At 44.3% G+C, this 21,420-nt stretch overlaps 2 protein-coding genes across 7 annotated transcripts in view; one reads left to right on the top strand and one right to left on the bottom strand.

Moving 5' to 3' along the window:
* The window catches only part of CDAN1 (codanin 1), a 28,182-nt gene extending 16,516 nt beyond the window's left edge, over window positions 1-11,666 (top strand). For 2 of the 6 annotated variants that reach the window (XM_081153987.1, XM_081153986.1), the window contains 9 exons: window positions 123-281; window positions 642-705; window positions 883-961; window positions 1,148-1,296; window positions 2,440-2,547; window positions 2,674-2,737; window positions 2,902-3,083; window positions 3,362-3,469; window positions 4,098-5,552. In XM_081153987.1, coding sequence (XP_081010113.1) covers window positions 123-281; window positions 642-705; window positions 883-961; window positions 1,148-1,296; window positions 2,440-2,547; window positions 2,674-2,737; window positions 2,902-3,083; window positions 3,362-3,469; window positions 4,098-4,223 — 1,039 coding nt within the window. In that variant the 3' untranslated portion in view covers window positions 4,224-5,552. Of the gene's footprint in view, window positions 1-122; window positions 282-641; window positions 706-882; window positions 962-1,147; window positions 1,297-2,439; window positions 2,548-2,673; window positions 2,738-2,901; window positions 3,084-3,361; window positions 3,470-4,097; window positions 5,553-9,961 lie in introns of those variants that run through there. The other 4 variants (XR_014000008.1, XR_014000009.1, XR_014000010.1 and 1 more) reach the window with 4 other exon arrangements.
* Window positions 5,575-21,420, bottom strand: part of STARD9 (StAR related lipid transfer domain containing 9) — a 102,353-nt gene continuing 86,507 nt past the window's right edge. Inside the window, exons 24-33 of the mRNA XM_081153931.1 lie at window positions 21,110-21,307; window positions 19,749-19,932; window positions 19,226-19,363; window positions 10,286-10,403; window positions 10,011-10,132; window positions 9,719-9,783; window positions 9,378-9,580; window positions 9,096-9,175; window positions 8,710-8,868; window positions 5,575-8,201 (exon numbers count right to left, since the gene is read on the bottom strand). Of these exons, the coding sequence (XP_081010057.1) occupies window positions 8,100-8,201; window positions 8,710-8,868; window positions 9,096-9,175; window positions 9,378-9,580; window positions 9,719-9,783; window positions 10,011-10,132; window positions 10,286-10,403; window positions 19,226-19,363; window positions 19,749-19,932; window positions 21,110-21,307 (1,369 nt within the window). The 3' untranslated portion in view covers window positions 5,575-8,099. The remainder of the gene's footprint in view (window positions 8,202-8,709; window positions 8,869-9,095; window positions 9,176-9,377; window positions 9,581-9,718; window positions 9,784-10,010; window positions 10,133-10,285; window positions 10,404-19,225; window positions 19,364-19,748; window positions 19,933-21,109; window positions 21,308-21,420) is intronic.

Genomic DNA, 21,420 nt, shown 5'->3' with positions numbered 1-21,420 from the left:
TGGGGGAGGCTGAAATTTCTAACTTTCTTTGAAGTTAGTTCTGACCAGATTTCCTTGAATTTGCAGCCCCTTTCTGATTCAACCCTTCCAACTACCTCCAAACATTGCTGTCCCTGCTACAGGGCCACGCTGGTGGCAGATCTGGTGCACCAGGCAGAGTCACTTCTTCAAGAGCAGCTGGTGACGCAGAGGCAGGAAGGGGGAGATCCAGCCCAGCTGTTGGAGATCTTGTGTTCCCAGCTGTGCCCCCATGGGGCCCAGGCATTGACCCAGGGGCGGGAGTAAGAGACACCAGTCTTTTTGGACTCTCTCCTCTTAGCTTATATTTTTCTGCCTTTTTTTCTCCCCTCACACTCATATCCTTTATTCCACATCTTCTCCCCACCCCACTGTTTTCATTCTTTTTTTGCCTCCTCTGTAAGCTGTCTTTGGCTTTAGTTTTGGGGACACAAAGTCCAAGTTGTATTGGAAGAGCAGGTGGTTGGGGTTCCCATTCTAGCATCTGGGTGGGGACAGAGGCCTGAGAGTGGTTCCCCCTGAGGCAGAGCCCTTCCTGTTCATGTGATTGGTGCACTCAGGGCATGTCCTTCTGTGGATCAGGCTGAAATAAGACCTCACTGACCCTCTCTGTCTCCTTTTAGGTTCTGCCAAAAGAAGAGCCCTGGTGCCTTGCGGGCACTCCTCCCTGAGGAGACTCCAACAGCTGTACGTAGGAAGGATGCCTGGAGCTAGCGGGCTGGGCGGTTGGTGTGGGAGAGGTGTGTGCTCGTGAACATGCACGTGAGGCTGCTCGCGTTGGGTGGGTCAGTCATGAATTTGGGCATTCGTCATGGTTCCTAACCCTCCTCCAGCCCCTGACTCTGCAGTCCTTCTGTATCACAGGTTCTAAGCAGCGCAGAGAACATTACTGTGGGGCTTGCAACAGAGAAAGCTTGTACTTGGTTGTCAGCCAACATTACAGGTAAGTCCCAGGCAAGGGGAGTGGCTGACCAAGTTTTTCAGAAGTGGACTGGCAGGAAGTTGGAGGCCATCTGGGGGAAACAGGACTTGGAGCCTGCTGGAAACAGCAAAGGGCATGGGTAGGGCATGGTGAGCCCATGCAGGACTGCTCTGGTGACCCCTTTTCTGTTCCCCCTCTAACCTGCAGCGCTGATCAGGAGAGAGCTGAAAGCAGCAGTGAGTCGCATGCTTCGAGGCCAGGGTCCTGAACCGGCTGCCCGGGGGGATCGGAGGGGCTGCTCCCGTGCCTGTGAGCACCATGCTCCCCTCCCCTCCCACCTCATCTCCGAGATCAAAGTACACAGCTCCCTACTCCCTTCAGCCCCTCTCCCCCACTGCCTGCTCTTTTCCTGGCCTCCCTCCTTTCTCACGTCAGCTCCAGTATTTGTGTTGCAGCTTTCTGTGTTATCCAGCTAGTTCCCATTTTGTTTGATACTGAATGGGATGAGGTAGGACAGGGTTGAATTGAAGGGCTTTCCTAATTGCTCTTTGACTTTTGGTACTTGAATCACCTGAAAAAGGGAAAGGGTAGATATGAAAATTTTTTACTAGATACGTATTTCACAGATGGTGATGGGGGTGGGTGGTGATTGTCCAGTGTAGTAGGAATCTTTAAGGGGCAGTCACCGCGTATTGGGATGTGATTTCAGAAATTTCTATGTGGGAGGTAATGCTTGTTTCGTACAGGCAGTAAGAATAATCAGTGCTTTTAACTTGATTTTTAAAAATCAGAGACAATCTAGAGCCAAGGTCATCAAACAACCCATAAGCCAAAACCAGTCTGCTGCTTGTTTTGTAAGTAAAGTGTTATTGGACCACAGCCATGCTTGCTCATTTATAAATTGTCTAGGGCTGTTTTTGTGCTACCGCACAGAGCTAAGTAGTTGGGCAGAGACCTCATGGCCTGTGAAGCCTAAAGTATTTACTGGTTTGCCCTCGTCTAGGATAGTAGTTAGGAGTAAAGATGTGGGCTAGGACTAAGAAGGCATGACTAAGACTGTAACAGGAGGGAGAAGGAGAGGCTGAGTGGCCATTAGCTACTGGTTTTCAACATAGAGGCTTTCTGTACTGAAACCTCGACTCTTCTGAGATGAATAGACAAGCATGAGGGATAGAAAATATGTGTATGCAGTAGACTGGTTCTCCTAAATTCTCTCAGAAGGTGCTGTCCGGGAATTGGCTAGATATGGCTTTGTCTCTTGAATTTTGGCAGCATGTTGTTCCTTAGCTTACCTGCTCCATCTGTCCCCTGTTGTTGTCTACTTGGTTGCTTCTCCCAGCTGTGATGGCCTGCCCCAGCCCCCAGTTTAAGGGCACCTTGGCCCAATCACTTCACCCCAGGAGCCCTGCCTTCCTTTTCCTTCTGCCTCTCCACTGGCTGATCCCCACCCCAAGCCACATTTTCTGTGGTCTCTCTTCTCCTGCCACTACTCTCTCTAGGATGTTCTCTCTGTGGCCGTGGGGCCCCGGGACCCTGAGGAGGGAGTGTCCCCAGAGCATCTTGAGCAACTTCTAGGCCAGCTAGGTCAGACACTGCGGTGCCGCCAGGTATGGCATGGCAAGATGCTCTTCTTGCATGTCCTTGTATGTGCCTAATAACCAGAGCCATGTTGGCTCAGGGCTGCTACTCTAAGGATGGTGCTAATGTCCAGGGTCTCCTTGCTTTTTCCTCAGTTCCTGTGCCCACCTGCCGAGCAGCATCTGGCAAAGTGCTCTGTGGAGTTAGCATCCCTCCTTGGTATGTCCTCTGTCACCTCACTCTTGCCAGATCCCCCCCAGTCTCAGGGTTGGGTACAAACAAGATTAGAACATGAAACTTTCTTCTGCTCGTCCTCCTCCCAGGGACTGGCCAGGTGACCCTGCCTCCATTTTTTAAAGCTTGGCTTTCCTTTCTTGCCATAGTTGCAGACCAGATTCCTGTCCTAGGGCCCCCGGCACAACACCGGCTGGAGAGAGGGCAGGCTCGAAGGCTCCTGCACATGCTGCTTTCCCTGTGGAAGGATGACTTTCAGGTGCCTGTTCCACTGCAGCTGCTGCTGAGCCCAAGAAACGTGGGCCTTCTGGCAGACACTCGGCCCAGGGAGGTGAGTCAGAGAGGTGGGTGGCTGGGCCAGACAGGCTTCTTAGCCCTCTGGGGTTATGTTTATATACCTACCACCCTCACCCCAAATGTTATGAGCTTGTTTCTTTTGTTCCCCCTTTTCTGACAGCTTGCTCGTTTTCTGTTCCATGCTGAAATGGACTCCTATAGAGGCTAACCTCAGGTCTTCTCCCTCCTCAGCAGCTCTGTCCTTTAAGTATCAGTCATGGTCACTGTGTAGTCTTCCTAGCACCCTGACCTCCCCCTGTATGTGTGTTGCAGTGGGACCTGCTGCTGTTCTTGCTCCGGGAGCTGGTAGAGAAAGGTCTGATGGGACGGAAAGAGATAGAGGACTGCCTGGACAGCCTCCGTGAGGCCCAGTGGCCAGAGGTAAGGTGTCATCTCCCCTGACCTGGGAAGAGAACAGGTATCATATGTCCCTTTTATCCTGAAAGGGGGCAAGTGATGGTGCCTGGCATTCTTAGCGTCTTTCCAAAGCTCAGTGGATTTTGTCAGGTGTCTTCAGGACCACCCTAAATTGGAGTAGCTGTTCTGGTGGGCCTTCTTCACATTTGAGCAGCTACTGTATGAAGGACCGTGTCAGTGGAGGAAGGGAAGATGGAAGGCAGGTATAGTTGGAAAGCAGCATGGCATAGTGAGTGTGGGTTTTTAAATCAATAACCTGAATTTTAACCTCATCTATTGTTGTGATTTAGGGCGAAGAGTTCATCTTAGTTTAACCATAAAATGGGAATAATTTATTCCTCTAGGGTTTGTCAAGATGAAATAATGTGCAAATTAAGTACTCAGATGGTGATAAGTACTCACTAGATGGTTCTGAGCCTTCCGTCAGTTTACTCTTCCAGAGTACTTAATGGGACAAGGTTTCAAGGCCATTTCAGTGTAGAAGGCAGTTAGGAAATATGATAGGTGGGGCTTGATATTTGGGATTTTTAATAGAACGGATGAACCATTCAGAATTATGTGTCTGCCTTTTCTGTAATTTTTCTTATTGTAGGACTTCGCTGAAGAATTAGCAACACTCTTCAACCTGTTTCTGGCTGAGCCCCAGATGCCAGAACCCCAGCTAAGAGCTTGTGAGCTGGTGCAGCCAAACCGGGGGACTGTCCTAGCCCAGAGCTAGTGTTCAAAAGTGGCCCTGCCTTGAAGTCTCACCAGAACCATGGCACTTCACCTGACTGTGCCTCAGGAGGAGGCCCAAGAGCCCAGCATCACCCCAAGTGCCCAATGCTGACTCACTCTTGCTGGTGCAGGAGTAGCTGAATCTGTAATCAGGCTTCCTGCTTACATGTGAAGTAAGTATTGGCTGCCTGGCCTCTCACTGACTGCAGGCTCGCCACCCTGAGTCCTAGAAGGAGGAGGAGGAGGGTTTGCCTGATTCAGGATTATGGTGGAAAAGCCTAGAGACTCCAGTCCTGGAGCGGAAGAGTTGGCATTTATTTCTTGGATGCTAAATGAAATGATGTATGTGGGCTTGAGCCCCACTTGCTGCTATCCCAGCATCTTTAAGACTATGATTTGGGAAATCATGACAGAGCCAAATGACGTACTGCTTAACTTGTGAGTAAAGTTAAAACATGAATCTTGGGAGTCTACATTTTCTTACCACCAGGAGCTGGACTGCCATCTCTTTAAAAATGCACAACAGATGAGATGGGGCTCTCCCAACAGAAACCTAGCTCTACCCCCGCACCTCCCTGCTTTAAGCCCTCTGCAGGTAACTCTTGACTCCAGCTCCAACCAGGGGCCAAGCATGGGGCAGAACACTAGAGCTTTTTAAAATAAACTCTTCACCGAGGGCTTCATGTCTGATTCTTCCCTGTAGAAGGCTGCAAAGTCTCAAGGTGGGCTTGGAGCTGAGTGTTGATAGGGTAGAGCTAGCTGTACGAGTGGCCACCTAGCACTGCCCAGTGTTCCAGCATATGAGGAGGGCCCTACTGACTCATTGCCAACAGTACTGGCTTCTGTGCAACTCTTGAAAGGTTTAGGATAAGCTTCTACTCAACAGTACTCCCTATTAAACTAGATGGTGGCAGCTCTTAAGCTTGTTTTGTTAGCGCTGGGGAATGTGATTTGGCTTGCAACAAAAGCATTCTGCGTATCTCTAAATGATCTATTGATTTTTGACTAAGCACACACTACCTTGATAATGTGAATTAAGGTCCTGTAAAATCTGTGGGGATTCAGGCTGTTGGGGAAGAAGGTACTCAGTGAACCCTATTGAAATGACTTACAAAATCCTGTCTATTTCTTGGGAAAAGTTCTGAGATCTCTGAACCAAGGAAGGGTGAGTCTCTTGGCCTAGAGGGGTCTATTCTGTGACAGTAAAGCTGGTGAAGAGCTTTTACTCGAAGTCCCACGGGAGTGTCTCTTTACCACTTTGCAATCATGCTTCTGCCCAGTCAGGCCGTACCTATGCCTTTCCCTCAGCTCATCCCAGTCACTCCTTTAAACTCAGTTTCTCCTACAGAAATTCAGGAAGTTCTCAATGCCTGAGAACCAACTTTCTGCACCCATTAGGGGTGGCTGAACAAAAGCAGTACATCAGGAAGTTGAGCCCAAAGGTAAGCAGCAGATACTTCAGACACCCAGCTCTGAGTAAGGTGGGATGGGCAGGCCAGCAGAGGGGAAAACCTGAAGGCCCAAGGATGATGGGTTAAAGGTCACTCAGTTAAACTTAGCACAGGTCCAATTTAGGAAACTTAGTGCTAGCCTTAAAGGCCTACTCTAAGCAGTAAGATTAAGAAAAGAATTACAGAGGCAGCTAATGAGCTAGTAGACTAATTAAGTTCCTTTTTATATATAGGGTGTCCCAAAAAAATGTACACACACTTTAACAGCTCAGCTGATAGCTCAATTTTGAAAATGAATGTATTTTAATAAACACTGCCTTTATAATTATTCAGTGTGTACATTTTTTGGGGATGCCCTATATCTGCTCTCCCTTAATTATTAAGATTTCAAGGTGTGGTCCCCAGACCAGCAGCCTCAGGCTCACCTGGGACTTTCTAGGAATACAAATATGTAGGTCACTGAATCAGAAACTCGGGTGGGGTCCAACCTGGGGTGTAACAAATCCTTCTGGTGATTCTGATGCACAGTGAAGTCTGTAAATCACTTGTCTAAACCAAAAGCTGACTTTATCTTTAACACTTTAGCATTTTGCTATATCAGCCTGTTAATATTTTTTAGCTTGCTGACTCACAGGCCTGGTGTGTGGTTTCTCTAGTAAGGGGTTAAGGTCACCTCTGGGCTACCCCATGCTCAATTCCCATTGCTGGCTCTGCCTCAGAAGCCCCTGAGATGCACATCTGTTAAAGAGGTACCTTCCAGGGGATTGTGGTCACTGTTAGGTGTGGTAATGACTCTTCTGGAATCCTTGCTTATGGTTGGTATTTGGGCTACAGCTGGCCCTAACTGGGCAATGAATCTGGTTGCTATTTACATGCCTTAAAGCAGTGCCATGTTCATGGAAAGCACTTAGTACATCCATGTAAACTGTGTAAGTTGAAACTGGGCCATGAGTAGTTATTGCCATCTCCAGGCTAAATTCTGAGCTCAAATGACACACTTAGGTTATCCCAGGACAGTCTTCACTAATAAAAGTACATATCAGACTTTTAATTTGCAAGTGTTCTGACAGTTCAATCAACAGTCTTGGTAAGAGATTTATATGAAAAGAGGTGGTTTTTTGGGAGTACATAAATAGGGTGTTAAATATATCAAGTGTCGCTAAAATTGAAAACCCAGAAAAATAAAAGGTTAAAGGCAACTTAAAAACCATTCAATAATATATAAATAAATAAATTTGAGGTAAGAGAAAAAAATCCTGCAAACACTTTTAGAAAAATAAATCTCTGCTGTACTCTACAGAAATTTACCTTTTTACCACATCATCTTCCCCACTCAGTCACCTGCTTCTGGGCACCAGAACTAAAGCTGGGAATCTCTTCCACATAACCATACAGAATATTCAAAAGCTCACAACCAGCCGGGCTAACGCAAAAGAAAACTACCCGTTCTCCATCCATCCTAAATAGGTGTGGCTGCTGCAGCAGTGTAAAATGCTAACGAGACCACTGACCCAGGCTCTGAGGGCAGTAAGGAATGGAACTGAGCTTCCTCCTCACTAACCACTTACCTCTTCTAGGAGGTCTATTATGTTCTCTCCCATTGTCAAAAGGCAGTTTTTCATCTCTGAAATTCCTCTTGCCTTGTCAGCAGCCAGCATCAGGCTGCCCACTTCCTAACCACCGCATCCTCCCTTAAAGAGCTAGACCCCAAATCTGTCCAGCCAGCTTCTACAGTGAGTGGTCTTCTCATTCTACTGAGCTCTGCAGTGATGGCTCCATGACAGAGCATTGCTCAATACTCCTGATGGAGACAAAGACCCAAACGTCTTCTCCTGTGAGGAAAAGGAAGAGGGTGGAAAAGTAATAATAAAGTGTTCGGTAAAAATTCAAGGAGAAACGATTCTGAATCACTCTTCTGGTTTGTGCAGCTTTTTTTAAACCAGTTTTCTGTTTTGGTAACACTCCATCCCACAGTGAAACTGAATTCTGGAAGCCAATTTCTGAGCAGAGTTTTAGCCAATGGCTGGGCCGCACCAGGGAAGCACTGTGACAGAGAACTGCCATCTCCCAGCTCCACTGGCTATGTCCAGTCCTGGTCCTTGAGCAGCTTGTCTGCCATAGGGTCCCAGAGACAGGAAAGAAGGGTGCAAACTCCAAGAAGATGAGTTGAGCTTCATTCGCTCTGGATGGCCAGGGTCAGGAGCTCAGGCCCCTTGCTCTGCAGAGCTGCCAGCTGTGCCCAAGTACTTACTGACTGGGCTTTGCTGGCAACTCAGGGCTGAGTGCTGTCTCCCCAGTTGGCCATGCAGGTAGCCTTGGCTCTTCTTGCATCAGGAAGAGCCTCACAGAGAGGAACAAGAGCTGCCTTAGAGTTTCTGGAGCATCCTGGGCCTGAATCTCAGCAGCACCATCTTGACAGTAAGATGCTAACTACCAAGGAAGGATGCCAGTCTGGCTATAACCAGTGGCTGCTGTTTGATGAAGGTGCTTAAGAGATGAGGGGGGAAACCTGGAGCACCAAGTTCTATCTGAAATAAAGCAAAGAGGGAAGAGTCAAAGGTAGAGACAGACCTGAGAGTGCGCCCCCCCCCCCCCCCCCCGCCCCGGCTGTCGTGATGGGTGAAACTCCTCAGACTTTCTGTGGTCCCGGAACTTACAGACCTTGGCTCTGCTGTTCAGATCTAAGCAGCTTTACCTCCCAGAGACAAAGGTCAAGTCAGGGAACTGGGAGTAGAGTCAAATAGACTGGGTCATGCTCTCTCTCTTCTGCTGAGACTGCTGCCTTTGCCTCTCAGTAACTCCTGTATTTCCTGAGGACCCTGGGAACAGCCAGAGGAGGTAGGCTGCTGGGCTCTCTGGTAATAGTTCCCCTTTCTCATTCTTTCCTCTGTGACTCCCAGCTGACTCCCCTTACTGTGACCCAAGAAGCCCTTCAGTCTTCAGCTCTCAGGCCACAGGGCCTGGGCACTGAAGGACATGGACCAGCTAAACAAAACTCCCATGGGGCTGGGAAGCTGGCTGCACAGGGTCCATCACCTGGGCCAAGTAGATGACTTTGGTGACCTCCTTTCCTTCCATGGTGAGGGGCTGCAGGATCCAGGCACTGGGCAGGATCTCCCCTCGGACCATCCACCTGCTGGGTCTTGGCATGGATGTGTCATATACAGACTGAGCTGCCATGATAGAAAGGTGCCCCTGGGGACAGACAGCATGTGAGTCCTGCCTATGTGGTGTGGATCGAACGGATGGGCTCCAGTGCAGTCAATATTGTAGAAGGCAGCACTAGGCCTGGCTTGTCACCCCCACTCCCACCCAAGTTGCTTGCCTTCCCCCAGAGGACCTGAGGCCCACAAAGATTGCTTCTCACAACACTCCAGCCCAAGTTCTTCCCATAATATCTTTACCACCAGCAAGGCAGGTACCTCTTTGGCTTCCACGCAGATACAACAAAAATCCCGGGGCTGCTTCAGTGCACACAGGGCTGGATTGCATACCAAGTACACTGGAGGGTCAGGGATGGGGAGAGTCAGCAGGTGCGTAGACAGACCCAGTCCTAAATCCTTCCCAGTCCAGCCCCACCACCCCCCCAAGACCCCATCATCCCACAGCCCAACATCCAGCCTGAGCAATCTGGAGGTAGTCCCCAGCCTCCCGACCTGCTACCTATCCCCTGGTAGAGCCCACAGAAGCCTTCCTAGACTTACCCAGGTTGATGCTGTTGGTCACTCGCTGATGCAGTTTTGCTGTCTGGATGGGCTTGTGGTACAGGGGCCACAGGGTGGGGTCACTCACAGCTGCCCACACATGAGACAGCGGCTGGGACACCACCCCAGCCCCCAGGAAGCCGTGCCGAGTAGAAGAGAACACCTTGTAGTAGAGCTGCACCTCCTGCTCCTCACCCTGATACCTGGAATGCCGTGGTTGAGGAGGAGGAGGTGAAACGGGTTCCAGGGTCACAAAGGAGGAGCTTAGGGTGGAGAAGGGAAAGGAGGGAGGCGCGAGGCAGGACAACAGGATTAGGACAAGACATTACAAAGGAACTTACTTCCAGCCAGCTGCTGCCTGGCGACTAAAAAGATTGTGCAGATCATTTGAGCAAGCAGCCATTACCTAGGGACACAGCAACCACACCCGAATTAGTGGGTATGGTATAAACCAGGCCCTTGGGTTGGTCACTCAGGCCAGCATTTACTGAAATCCCCTTTTGTCAAGGTAGAAAGCCACTGAAGAAGCCACATCAGCCCTGCTGACCCTCCACCCTGATCTTTCCCTCCCTTCTCTTTCCCAGCTGATCACTGTTCAAGAAACGGTGGGGAACAGGTGGAACAGTTCCTCACGTCAGCCATACAGATGTCCACAATGTGCTTGGCCAAATCCTGATAGGAGGAAGAGAAGCAGGTCCCCTGGCTGGACACACTGGATGAAGAACAGCAACAACTGCCCAGAGAGGCTCTGCGACCTACAATGAAGAGGTGGAGGCTCTGAGGCAGCATGAGCACCAGGGCCTTGGGCAGCAGCAGCAGCTTCTGAGGGATATTAACTCCCTGGATCTAGCAGACCTCAGCCTCCAAAGTTCCCAAACCAGGCAGGTGGCTATGCCCCCACCACTCACTGTAGATGCAGCTCTTCCAGGCAGACCCAGCCAGATTCAGGTGACTGTTCCTCACTGCAGAACAGCCCTGCACATCCCCGATCCAAGAGTCTCCAGAATCAGGCAAATTTGTGTCCCCCTGCAGAAGAGAAGATGCTCAAGACTAGAACAAAGGGAGAGAGAGAGCAGGCCACCAAAAAGCCAGTGCAGAATTATCTCCTCTGCCTCTGAAATACACCAACAGCTTCCAACATAAAGACTGAGTGAAAAAGATCTTCCCTATCGCGATTACAGGAGGCCAGGTGCTCCAGGAGGTCAACAGCAATACAAACCAGTCCCTGGACAACCTCTCCTTGCTCTTTGAGCCACAGGCTCAAAAGTTGCTTGTAGGGAAGTTCCACAGGGATCAGAATGAACTGGGGCCTGAAAGCACTGGGTACCAGGGGTCAGTGGGCGGGGGACCTCTGCACTACTCTGCAACAGGAATGAGGTTATGGCTGGAGCTAGACCCTTGGCCCGAGCCCCAGGTACAGCAGTTTAGCCAAAAGTCCTAATTTGGAACCAGATGGACCTAATCCTCTGGATCTGCAATACAGTCATCACACCTTTAACTTCAGCCAGTTCCTCAATGACATGACCCTTGACCTCTGCTGGGTCTACAGGCACCCATCATACTACCTATCATCAGTTTTTAACCTAGCGCTACTTTAAAGACAAGAAGAGGTGAACAAGCAGTTATCTCCTCACCTCCTTTTCTTCTGCAAAATACAAGTGGCCTCTCCAACTTTAGGCAAATTGAGATCTCAGTTCCCCTTCTTAGGAACATTTCACTACTGATACCTCTTTCTTCACTTGTTGCCTCCACCTCTCCCTCTTCACTAGATTCTTCCTATTTATTAGCATTTAAGCATGCAAATAGTCTCCCACCTTTAAAAACCTTTCTCTATAGGCATCTCTGCCCCCCTGACCTTCACAGATACATTTCTTGAAAGGATTGTCACTGTTTGCCATCTCCCACCTCTCACTCCTTTCTGAACTCACTCAAATCTAGCCTTTGCCTCCCTGCTCCACCAAGCAGCAATCGCCAAGGTCCCAATGGCTGGATCTAGTGAACAACTCAGTCCTCACTTACTGAGCCTCTCAGCTCACTTCCACTCAGCCAGCCTCTCTCCCTTTCACTTGAGATGCTCACCTCCCAAGTCCCCAGGCTTCTGATCTCTCTGGTGCTTCTTCCCATTTCCCTTGTTGGCTCATTCCCCTCAAGGGTTTTTTCAAGACTCAAGCCCAGGCCCTCTTTTCTCACTCTGTAATATACTCCTAGGTGATCCTACCTGTTCTCAGGGCTACATTAATGACTTCCAAAAATATATCTGTGAATTAATAAATATTGCTGAGTCAATGGAGTCATCACCTAAAAAAAGTTACATCAGAGACCCATTTTCTACATCATGCCAAAATTCTTTATGCTTTTGGCTGAAAAATATAAGGGGTGGGGGAAAATTTAATATTATGATAAAATAAAAATTTTTAAATCTCATAGTGGGCAAATACCTTCCTAAACAGGGCACAAAATCCAGAAGCCATGAAAGAAAAGATGGATAAAAACTAGACAACATAAAATTAAAATTTTTTATATAGTAATAACTATAAAGAAACTAAACACATACAACTAGGAGAAAACACTGGCCTCTCAAATGACAAAAAAGAATAAATTTCTTACTATAAAGAAGGGCTTCCAAATACAAAAGGACAACCAAACAGAGATGGGCACAGAGCAAAAAGACCAAAGGGCTTTTAAACATCTGAAAAGACACTTGATCTCAGACACAAGAAGAGAACTGCAAATTAAAACTGAAATGAAACACTATTTATGCCTATCAGATTGGCAGATTGAAGAAAAAAAGTCCCTTGATAGCATTCTGTTAAGCGGAGAGTGAGTAAATAGGTACTGTTACATATTGTTATTTAAGAGTGTAAATTGGCATATTCTGTATTTGAACTAGAGAACCTAGAAAATCCAGTGCCCTTGAGTCTTTCTTGAGAAAATTATGAAAGGAAGAATTACTAGGATGGAAAGAGGAATGCATGGCAAAGAGCTGGAAGTGAGCAGAGTCCACTTAATCTAGCACAAGAACTAAAACTTTGAATGCAAACATCATAAACAGTGCAAATACTATAACAAAAGGTAAAGAGAAAAAGAGGAAAGAAAGTGGAAATACATTGATGTCCTCATGTTTTGTAGGCAGAGTGAAAAGAAAACTGCTAAACCAAGAAATAAAGACCATTTAAAGATATAAAAATGATCATGAAAAGAATATTAAAAATTAGACTTCCTAATGATAAAACACATATACACCTCTAAAGCTGAGAAAAAAGACCACATAATGAGGATAAGTCAACAAAAATAATTTTTAGATGTCCATGGTATATTTATGACCAAAAAAACCCTCAATAAATATAAAAAAATAGAAACCACACTTTCTCTGAAATCATACATTCTCTCAATACATAGCAAATAAACTAAAAATAAAATCAGAAAAAAGGGCCTTTCTGCCAAAAAGTTTTTTCAAAATTCTTTAACATTGGATCAAGGGTGAAATACAAACTGAAATTGCAAAATTACTACAAAACAAAGATAATAAAAATATATATCACAACTTATGGGATACAACTAAAGCATGGCTCAGAGGCAAATTTTAAACTTTAAATATTTACATCAATGAAAAATAAAAATAAATTACTACTATAAACAACTATATGCCAACCAATTAGATAACTTAGATGAAATGGACAAATTCCTAGAAAGACAAAACTACTAAAATTGACTCGAAAAAACAGAAAATCTGAATAGACAATTAAAGATACTAAATTAGTAGTAAAAAAATTCGCACAAAGAAAATTTCAAGATGAGATAGCTTCACTAGTGAAATCAAACATTTAAAGAAAACTTAACACCAATCCTTCACAGTTCTTCCAGAAAATAAAAGGAAATACTTCCCAACTTATTTTATGAGGCCAAATTACCCCGATATAAAAACAACACAAGTAAACTACAGACCCATACCCTGTATGCATACAGACACAAAAATCCTCAAAAAAAATACCAGTAAAATGAATCTAGCAGCACATGAGGATTACACACTATGAGTAAGTGGGACTTATCCCAGGAATACAAGGTTAGTTCAATATAAAAATCAATCAATGTAATACACCATAGTAATAAAGAATTCCACATTATCATCTCAATAGATGCAGAAAAAGTATTTAACTATATCCAACACCTTTTCATGATTTACTAAATAAGCTAGGACTAGAAGGAGATTTCCTCAACCTGATAAAGATTATCTACGAAAGATTAGTTAGCATACTTTATGGTAAAATGCTGGATGGTTTTCTTCTAAGAACAATAACAAGAATGTCTGCTCTTATTTTTATTTAACACTGACTAGAGATTCTAGCCAGGGCAATTAGGCAAGAAAACAACAAAGGCAGATGATATGATTTTGTATATGAAATATCCTAAGATGCTAGTCAAGTTTGTCTCAGTGGTTAGAGTGTCAGCCTGCAGACTGAAGGGTCCCAGGTTCAATTCTGGGCAGGGTCCATCACTGGATCCGGTTGGGGGTGAGTGCGGGAGGCAACCAATTGATGTGTGTCTCTCACATCGATATTTCTCTCTCTCTCCCTCCCATTCTCTCTGAAAAGCAATGGAAAAGAAATATCCTAAGGAATTGACTAAAAAACTATTAGAACTAATAAATGAGTTCAGTAAGGGTACAGGAAACAAGATTAATATAAAAAAATCAACTGTATTTCTGTATAGCATCAATTAGCAAGCCAAAAATGAAATTAAGGAAAAAAGTCCATTTATAATAACATAAAAGAAAGAAAAGCCCAGCTGGCATATTTCAGAGGTTGTCGACTTATGAATCAGGAGGTCACAGTTTGATTCCCAGTCAGGGTATGCATCCTCTGACCTAATGTAGTGAAAATAAGGCATTGCATGGGGCATATATTTGTTGTTTATCTCAAATTCTTATTTAACTGGGATCCTGTATTCCTCTTTGCTTTACCTGGCAACCCCAACATCACTTCTGTGGTATTCTTGCCAAAAATGCAAAACCTCAATCTAATCATGAGAAAACAGAAGGCAGACAAATTCGACAAAATTACCATGAGACAAGGAGAGACTGAGAAATTATCACAGGAAAAAAGAATAATAATAGAACAGAAATTAACAAGTTAGAATCAAAACGGACTCCAGAGAGATGGAAAACCTAAACCAGGAGTTGACAAATTTTTTCTGTTAAGGGGTAGGGCAGAAGTATTTAAGGCTTTGGGGACCATTGGAATAGCTGCAAATATTCTTCTCTGCCACTGTAACATAAAACCAACCATAGACAACACATAAACAAATGGGTGAGGCTATATCCAGTAAAACGTTATTTACAAAAGCAAGCAGTGGGCCAGATCTGGCCAAAGGGCCATAGTTTGCCAACCCCTACTCTTAACAGACCACTTTCCATAGAAGAGACTTTTCAAAGCATTAATCCCCCCAAATACCAGGCCTTGTTAGTTTTACAGTATAACTATACCAAGTTTTAAAAGATTTTCATTCTAAAAATGTTTTCACTGCCCGGCCGGGCGTGGTTCAGCAGCTGAACATGGACCTAGGATCCAGGAGATCACAGCTCGATTCCCGGTCAGAGCACATGCCTGGGTTTTAGGCTCGATCCCCAGCAGGGGGTGTGCAGGAGGCAGCCGATCAATGACTCTCTCATCATTGATGTTTCTGTCTCTCTCTCTCCCTCTCTCTGAAATCAATAAAGATGTATTTAAAACAACAGCAACAAAAATAAATAAAAATAAAAAAATAAAAATGTTTTCACCTTTCATCCCCATTTCCCTCTCCCATCTACCTTAAATCATTCTGAGTGTTTGGGGGTATATCTTTTTGTTTGTATGTATTCTTGCAAAAAGGACTGTTTTGGATATATGTAGTTTTAATTTATACAAATAGTGTTATGCCTATTTCAGACTGTTTTCATTCAATACTCTGCCTAGGAGTCCACCTAATCTGTTGACTCTTACATAGTATTCCATCTGTGCATCAACCATGTTTTACCTATCTATTCTCTCAATAATGGATTTGCTAATGGCTTCTAACTCTCTGCCACTTCAAATAATACTTTAATAAACAATTCCATACATGTTCCCTCATAAACTCTGCTAGCAATGCTGGGTCATAACCCTATAAGGGTTCCTATATCCCCAAAGTCCTGCCAACATCTGGCATCATTCAGCTTTCTAATTTTTGACAATTTAATAGGTATAAGGTTTCCATTACTTTTGTAACTACAGTATTCCTAAACACTAAGAAAAAAACTTTCACCCTTTTTACTATAAAAGGAATATAATATTGATACCAAAACCTGAGATATATTGTAAAACCAAAACTACAGAAAAACTCATAGATATTGAAGCAAAATCCTGAATATTAGCAAGTAAACTGACAATACATTAAAATAATACATGATATGCTTAAGTATATAATGTATTTGTATTACAGGACTATAAGAATGGTTCAATATTAGCCCCCAAATCAGTCAATCAGTCAATCAAATGATCATCTCCAAAGACTCTGAAATAACTATTCTGGAAAAGAATACTCTATAAAATAGGAATAGATGGATACTTCCTTAGTATTACAAAATATTATCTATCTTAGCTCAAAAGTTAGTGTCTAACTTAAATGGAGAAACACTAGAAGCATTCTCAATAAATCCTGGAATTAAGGCAAGGATGTTCACTGTCATCACTATTATTTTATTTATGCTTAGGCTACTAGGTAATTCAATTAGAAAAGAGGAATAAATAGTGGCACAAAAACTGGAAAGGAAATGGTAAAAACATTCACTATTTGCAGGTGATGTGATTGTACACCTAAAAAATCTCAAGCAGGACTGTACAATATGGTAGCCAGGAGCAACATGTGGTTATGGAGCATGTGAGATGTGGCTAGTGTGACTTAAGAACAAAAATTTTAAACTTAATTTTAATTAATTTAAATTAAGAGAGCCACCTGTGTTAGTGGCTACTGCAATAGTGCAGATCTAGAGAATCAACCAAAAATAATATGGACACAAAATTAATACACAGCAATCAACAGCTTTCAAACATACAAAATAACCAGATAGAATATATAAAGGAAGAGAAAACCTGTTTACAACATTAATAAGAAAGTTAAAACAGTTAATATTAAATCAGACAAGAAATTTGAGAGATATATGAAGGAAACTTAAACATAAAAAGGTTTGAACCTACTGTGTTCTTAGTTAGGAAATTCCACAGCATAAAATGTGATTTCTCCCTAAGTCGATTCATAAATTGAACATGATCTTATTAAAAATACTAACAAATTTCTATCATTAAACTAGACAAGCTGATCCTAAATTTTATATAAAAATAAATAAGAAAGAATATTTTTAAAAATTTCAAAAAAGAAGGGCAATGGGTAGTAGAATATACTATAAGCCTTAGTACAAGAAAAGTGGACGTCTTAATCTGGTGAGGCAAAGATGAGCTGTCTAGATGAACTATCTAACAAGCATCACAGGCACAACTGAATAGCCACCTGAAAAGAATAAAGTTGGATCCACACCTCATACTACATATACCTCCAAATGGATCAAAGACTTAAATATGAGAAATTCTTTATAGCTTCAGAATGGAGAATGTGTTTCTAATTATGATTTAGAACATGGACACGATAAAAGGAAAACTGATAAATAAATAGAAAGTCCTGAATGGCTCCAAACAGTAAGTAAAGTCAAGAGAGAGTGCAGAACTGGGGAAAAACATTTGTAATTCATATCAGGCAAAGGGCTATCTTGCTACTATATAAAGAACTCCCAGTAACTGGTAAGGGGGAAAAAAAAAAAGAAAAATGAGCAAAGGGTATGAACAGATGGCTCAGCAACAGTCCAAACATTTCATATGTTTGCAAGAGTGTGGGAGGAAGGTAGACTCTCACCTGTTGCTGGTGGGAGTAAAAATCAGTATATCTGTGAGGGAAAATCTGTCAGTGTCTATCAAATTTCCAAATTCATATACCTGTAGAACAAGTCCACATCTGGGAATTTATCTGCAGATATATTTGCGCACGTAAGAAATGATACATGCACAAAGCTATTCACTGCAGCATTGTTAATAACAGCAAAAACCTGAAAACAACCCAAGGTAGAGGATTAGTCAAGTAAACTACAGTGCATCCCTACAATGGAATGCTACGAAGCAATCAAAAAGAAAAAGAGAAAGTTTTCTACATTGTCATGTAGATATACTGATTGGAAAAAAATATAAAGTACAGAACAGTGGCATAATATGCTTTATTTTGTATGCGTAAAGACACTTTATCTAGGATGATTCCCACCCCCCAAAAAAATCACCAGTTTTCTTGGATGGGGTAAGGGATTTGGACTAGGTAGATGGGAAACAGGATGAGTACTTCCCTATATACCCTTACCTATATATATATTTTTTGCCTTTTCTATTTCATATTATCTATACAAACATCACATTTAAGAACATGCAATTAAAGAGAAAAAAGAAACACTATTCAACTGTTAAAAAGAACGAGTCAGCCCTAGATTTACTGATACTCAATATCCAAAAAATGTTTTTAAGGAGAAAAAAGCAAAGGAACAAACTGGGTACCGTATGCTTCCGTTCATGTGCTTTATGAAAAGATATAGCCTTATAGATGCACAGACTATCTCTGAAAGTATATACCAAACAGGGATGAATGGCTGCTTCTGGGGAGGGCAAATGGGCAACTGAAATATGCAATTGACGTGTGTACTTTGCTACTGTTTGAAAACTATATATTTTTTACTATGTGAAGTTTTTCTTTATAAAATGAATTTCAAATTTTATATCCCCAGCCAGATCTCACCTCTGAGCTCCAGATCTGTATTCCAACAGCCCCCTGCATCTCTCACAGGCACTTTCAACCCAGTAAATACAAAACTAAACTCATGATCTTCACCACAAAACCTGTGCACGTCCAGGGCTCCTGTCACTGTCTACAAGATCATCCTTTCAGTTGCTCAAACCCAAAGCATGCATTGTTCTCAACTCCTCCCTCTCCCTTCCTCCACCGAGCCCTGTGGATGCTTTCTCTCCTTTGCATCCACACCTGTTCCTTCACCAGCAGTACCCTAAACCAAACAATCATCATCTCTCACTCAGCTCTGCTATGGTCATTAGCAGGTCTACCAGAGCAGCTCTCGCCCCCTTCTCACAATCTCATCATTCTACTCCCTACTTAAAGGCTTTTCTGCAGCTTTGGGGAAGTAATATAATCAGATGAATTAGAAAGGGCCCAGAATTCTCAAGAGAGTCTACATGATCTTGCCTTTTTCTGGTCCATTTTCATGGCATTCTCCCATTTCACTCTTCACATTCTTTTAGTTCCTCAAACCCTTCCTCCCTCAGAGCCTTCCTTGCTGGGTCCTCTGGAAGGCTGTCCTCTGGCCACCACATCTCTCTGGACACCACCAGCCTAGGCTTTTACTGTGCTCTCACCCTTACAGTCTCATAGCATCTTTACCAAGCTTCCAGACTACGTCAGGTCTCCCGTTTTACACTGGTTTAGCATCCCTTATTTATCTATATAACAATAATTAAATAATTTTAAAATAACCTCTTTTATGTTTATCCTTCTAATAGTCTAAGGACAAGAATAGTTTTGCTCACTGCTGTACCCCAAATGCCTAAAACAACACCTCCAAAATAAACATTTGTTGAATGAATGAACAGAGAGAGAAAGAACTAGAGGAAAGGTCAAAGGCCACTGTCCATCAGATGTCAGCAGTGGCCTCCAGGAGGCAGAACTTTCTGCCTAAACTCTTGCCCTAGCAGTCCTGGCCCCCAGCTCATACCAATCATCTGCCTACTCACCACACTGCTTGAGGACTGGAGCTGGCCTGACAAGGCCGGGCTGCTGTTGTAGCCAGAGGTGACACCAGAGGAGAGGCTCCCATTGGAGCTGGTGCACAGGGGGCTGGAGGTAACCAGGGTGTGTAGTTTTTCCTCTTCCTGGGAAGGACAGATCACCATCAACCAGCTTCCGGTGCACCCTCACTACCCATGACCCACAGCCCTGGATCCACCCCTTCTCACCTCCCCAGATCCCATCACTCCCAGTGCCTCCTGCCTCAGCCTCACACCCTCACACCTCCCCACCCCAACTATATACCAAGACAAGACTTCTCCCAGACTCTGGCCCAGTGACAGGAGCTGGTCTGATGAGGATGCCATGCAGAGAGTGAGCACAGCTTTGACCTGGTACCAGGGGTCTAATGCTCTCCTCCAAATGCTACATCCCATGACTGAGGCAGCCCCAGTGAAGACTGACCCAGTCTGAGGTCTGCCTCCAGGCTCCAGGCCCACCCTGAAATCAGAGGCTGGCCCTGTTCCCCACCTTCAGCAGCTGGGAGATGATCTGCTGGCGGATTCTCTGCCTCTCCTGTTCAGTTCGCTCCCGCAGTCGGGCCCGGGCCCGGGCCATCTCCACCTTGGCCACCTCACGAGCCCGCTGGTATTCTCGTAGCATCAGCTCTATGTCAGAGGGTGGGTGAGCAGACCTCGATGCCGACCCTGGGCTCCTGGGAAGAACCACAGGGGCAGAGAGGTGCCTTCTAACATTAGGGTGGCTTTGGCCCTGGCCTATTCAACACTTATTTCTTACTTTAAATAATTTTTTACTTTTCAATTATACTTCACGTACATATTAGTTTCACGTATACAATTCACTGATTAGACATTTGACATTTATATACTGTACAAAGTGGTCACCTCCATAAGTCTAGTACCCATCTGATACATTAGTTATCACAATATTATTGACTATATTCTCTAAACTGTACTTTACATCTCCCTATTTTGTACTTCTTAATCCCTTCATCTTTTCACCCATTCCTCCAACCCCTTCCCCTCTGACGACCGTCAAAATGTTCTTTAGATCTACGAGTTTATTTCTATTCTGCTTGTTCGTTCATTTTTTAGATTCCACATATAAGTGAAATCATATGGCATTTGTCTTCCTCTGTCTTATTTCACTTAGCATAATACTCTCTAGGTCCATCCATGTTGCAGATGGCAAGATTTAATTCTTTTTTATGGCTGAGTCATATTCTATTGCATATATGTACCACTTTTTCTTTATCCATTTATCTACTGATGGACGCTTACGTTGCTTTTATATCTTGGCTATTGTAAATGCTGCTGCAATGAACAGAGGGGTGCATTTTGTCTTTTTTATTTAGTGTTTTGGGTTTCTTCAGATAAATGCCCAGAAGTAGAGCCGCTGGGTCCTTCTTTGACTCTTATTATAGCCTTTGTTTTAAAGTCTATTTTGTCTGGTATAGATATTGCTACCCCAGTATTTCATGAATACCTTTTTCCACCACTTTACTTTCTGTGCAACACCACTTTTGAATGACCCATCCTCTCTTTGCCTACAGGGTCTTAAGTTTGGTTTTGTATTTCATTCGGAGGCGCTGACCTGCAGTCTCAGTGTGCCATAGCTTCTCTGTTCATTCTCTCCCAGGACTTTTTGCCCACCCCACCCTCCCCCCTGCTCCTTCTCACATCCTCTTTGTTCCCTTTGTCTCACTCTCCTGCAGCCACCTCCACTTGTCCACAGGTAGAGAAGACCCACTCCTGGAATTGCTCAGCTTCTAGTCTCCAGGATGCTGAAATTCAGACCCTGCTCCCCACAACCCTCTCACCCCCACCCCCACCCCGAGCCTACTCACTGCAGGGTTCTGGGTCTACCCCTACCTGGTTGTCTCTACAACATCCTTCCTCAGTTGCTGCAGATATTCTCGGCGCCTGCTGGGTAAGTCAAGGTCACGGGTGGGGAGATCCCTGTTAGGCAGGAGACTCAGCTGCTTCTGGGGGCTGAGGCTTCGTGTCCGGCGGAAGGTCTGAAGTCGCTCAGCCCGCTGTCTCCGGAGGGACTCAATGGTTTGTTTTTGCCTGAGATAAAACATCATTGATTCACTGAAACTGGCCACAAACACCCTTCTCCATCTTATGATCTCGCTCTGATCCCTGGAATATCCCAGAACTTAGCAAGAGGAGAGAGAACA

Source organism: Miniopterus schreibersii, assembly GCF_964146895.1.
Source record: "Miniopterus schreibersii genome assembly, chromosome: 1".
Classification (NCBI taxonomy): Eukaryota; Metazoa; Chordata; class Mammalia; order Chiroptera; family Miniopteridae; genus Miniopterus; species Miniopterus schreibersii.
Note: the sequence above shows the minus strand (reverse complement) of the source record. Positions and strands in the feature narration are given on the sequence as shown.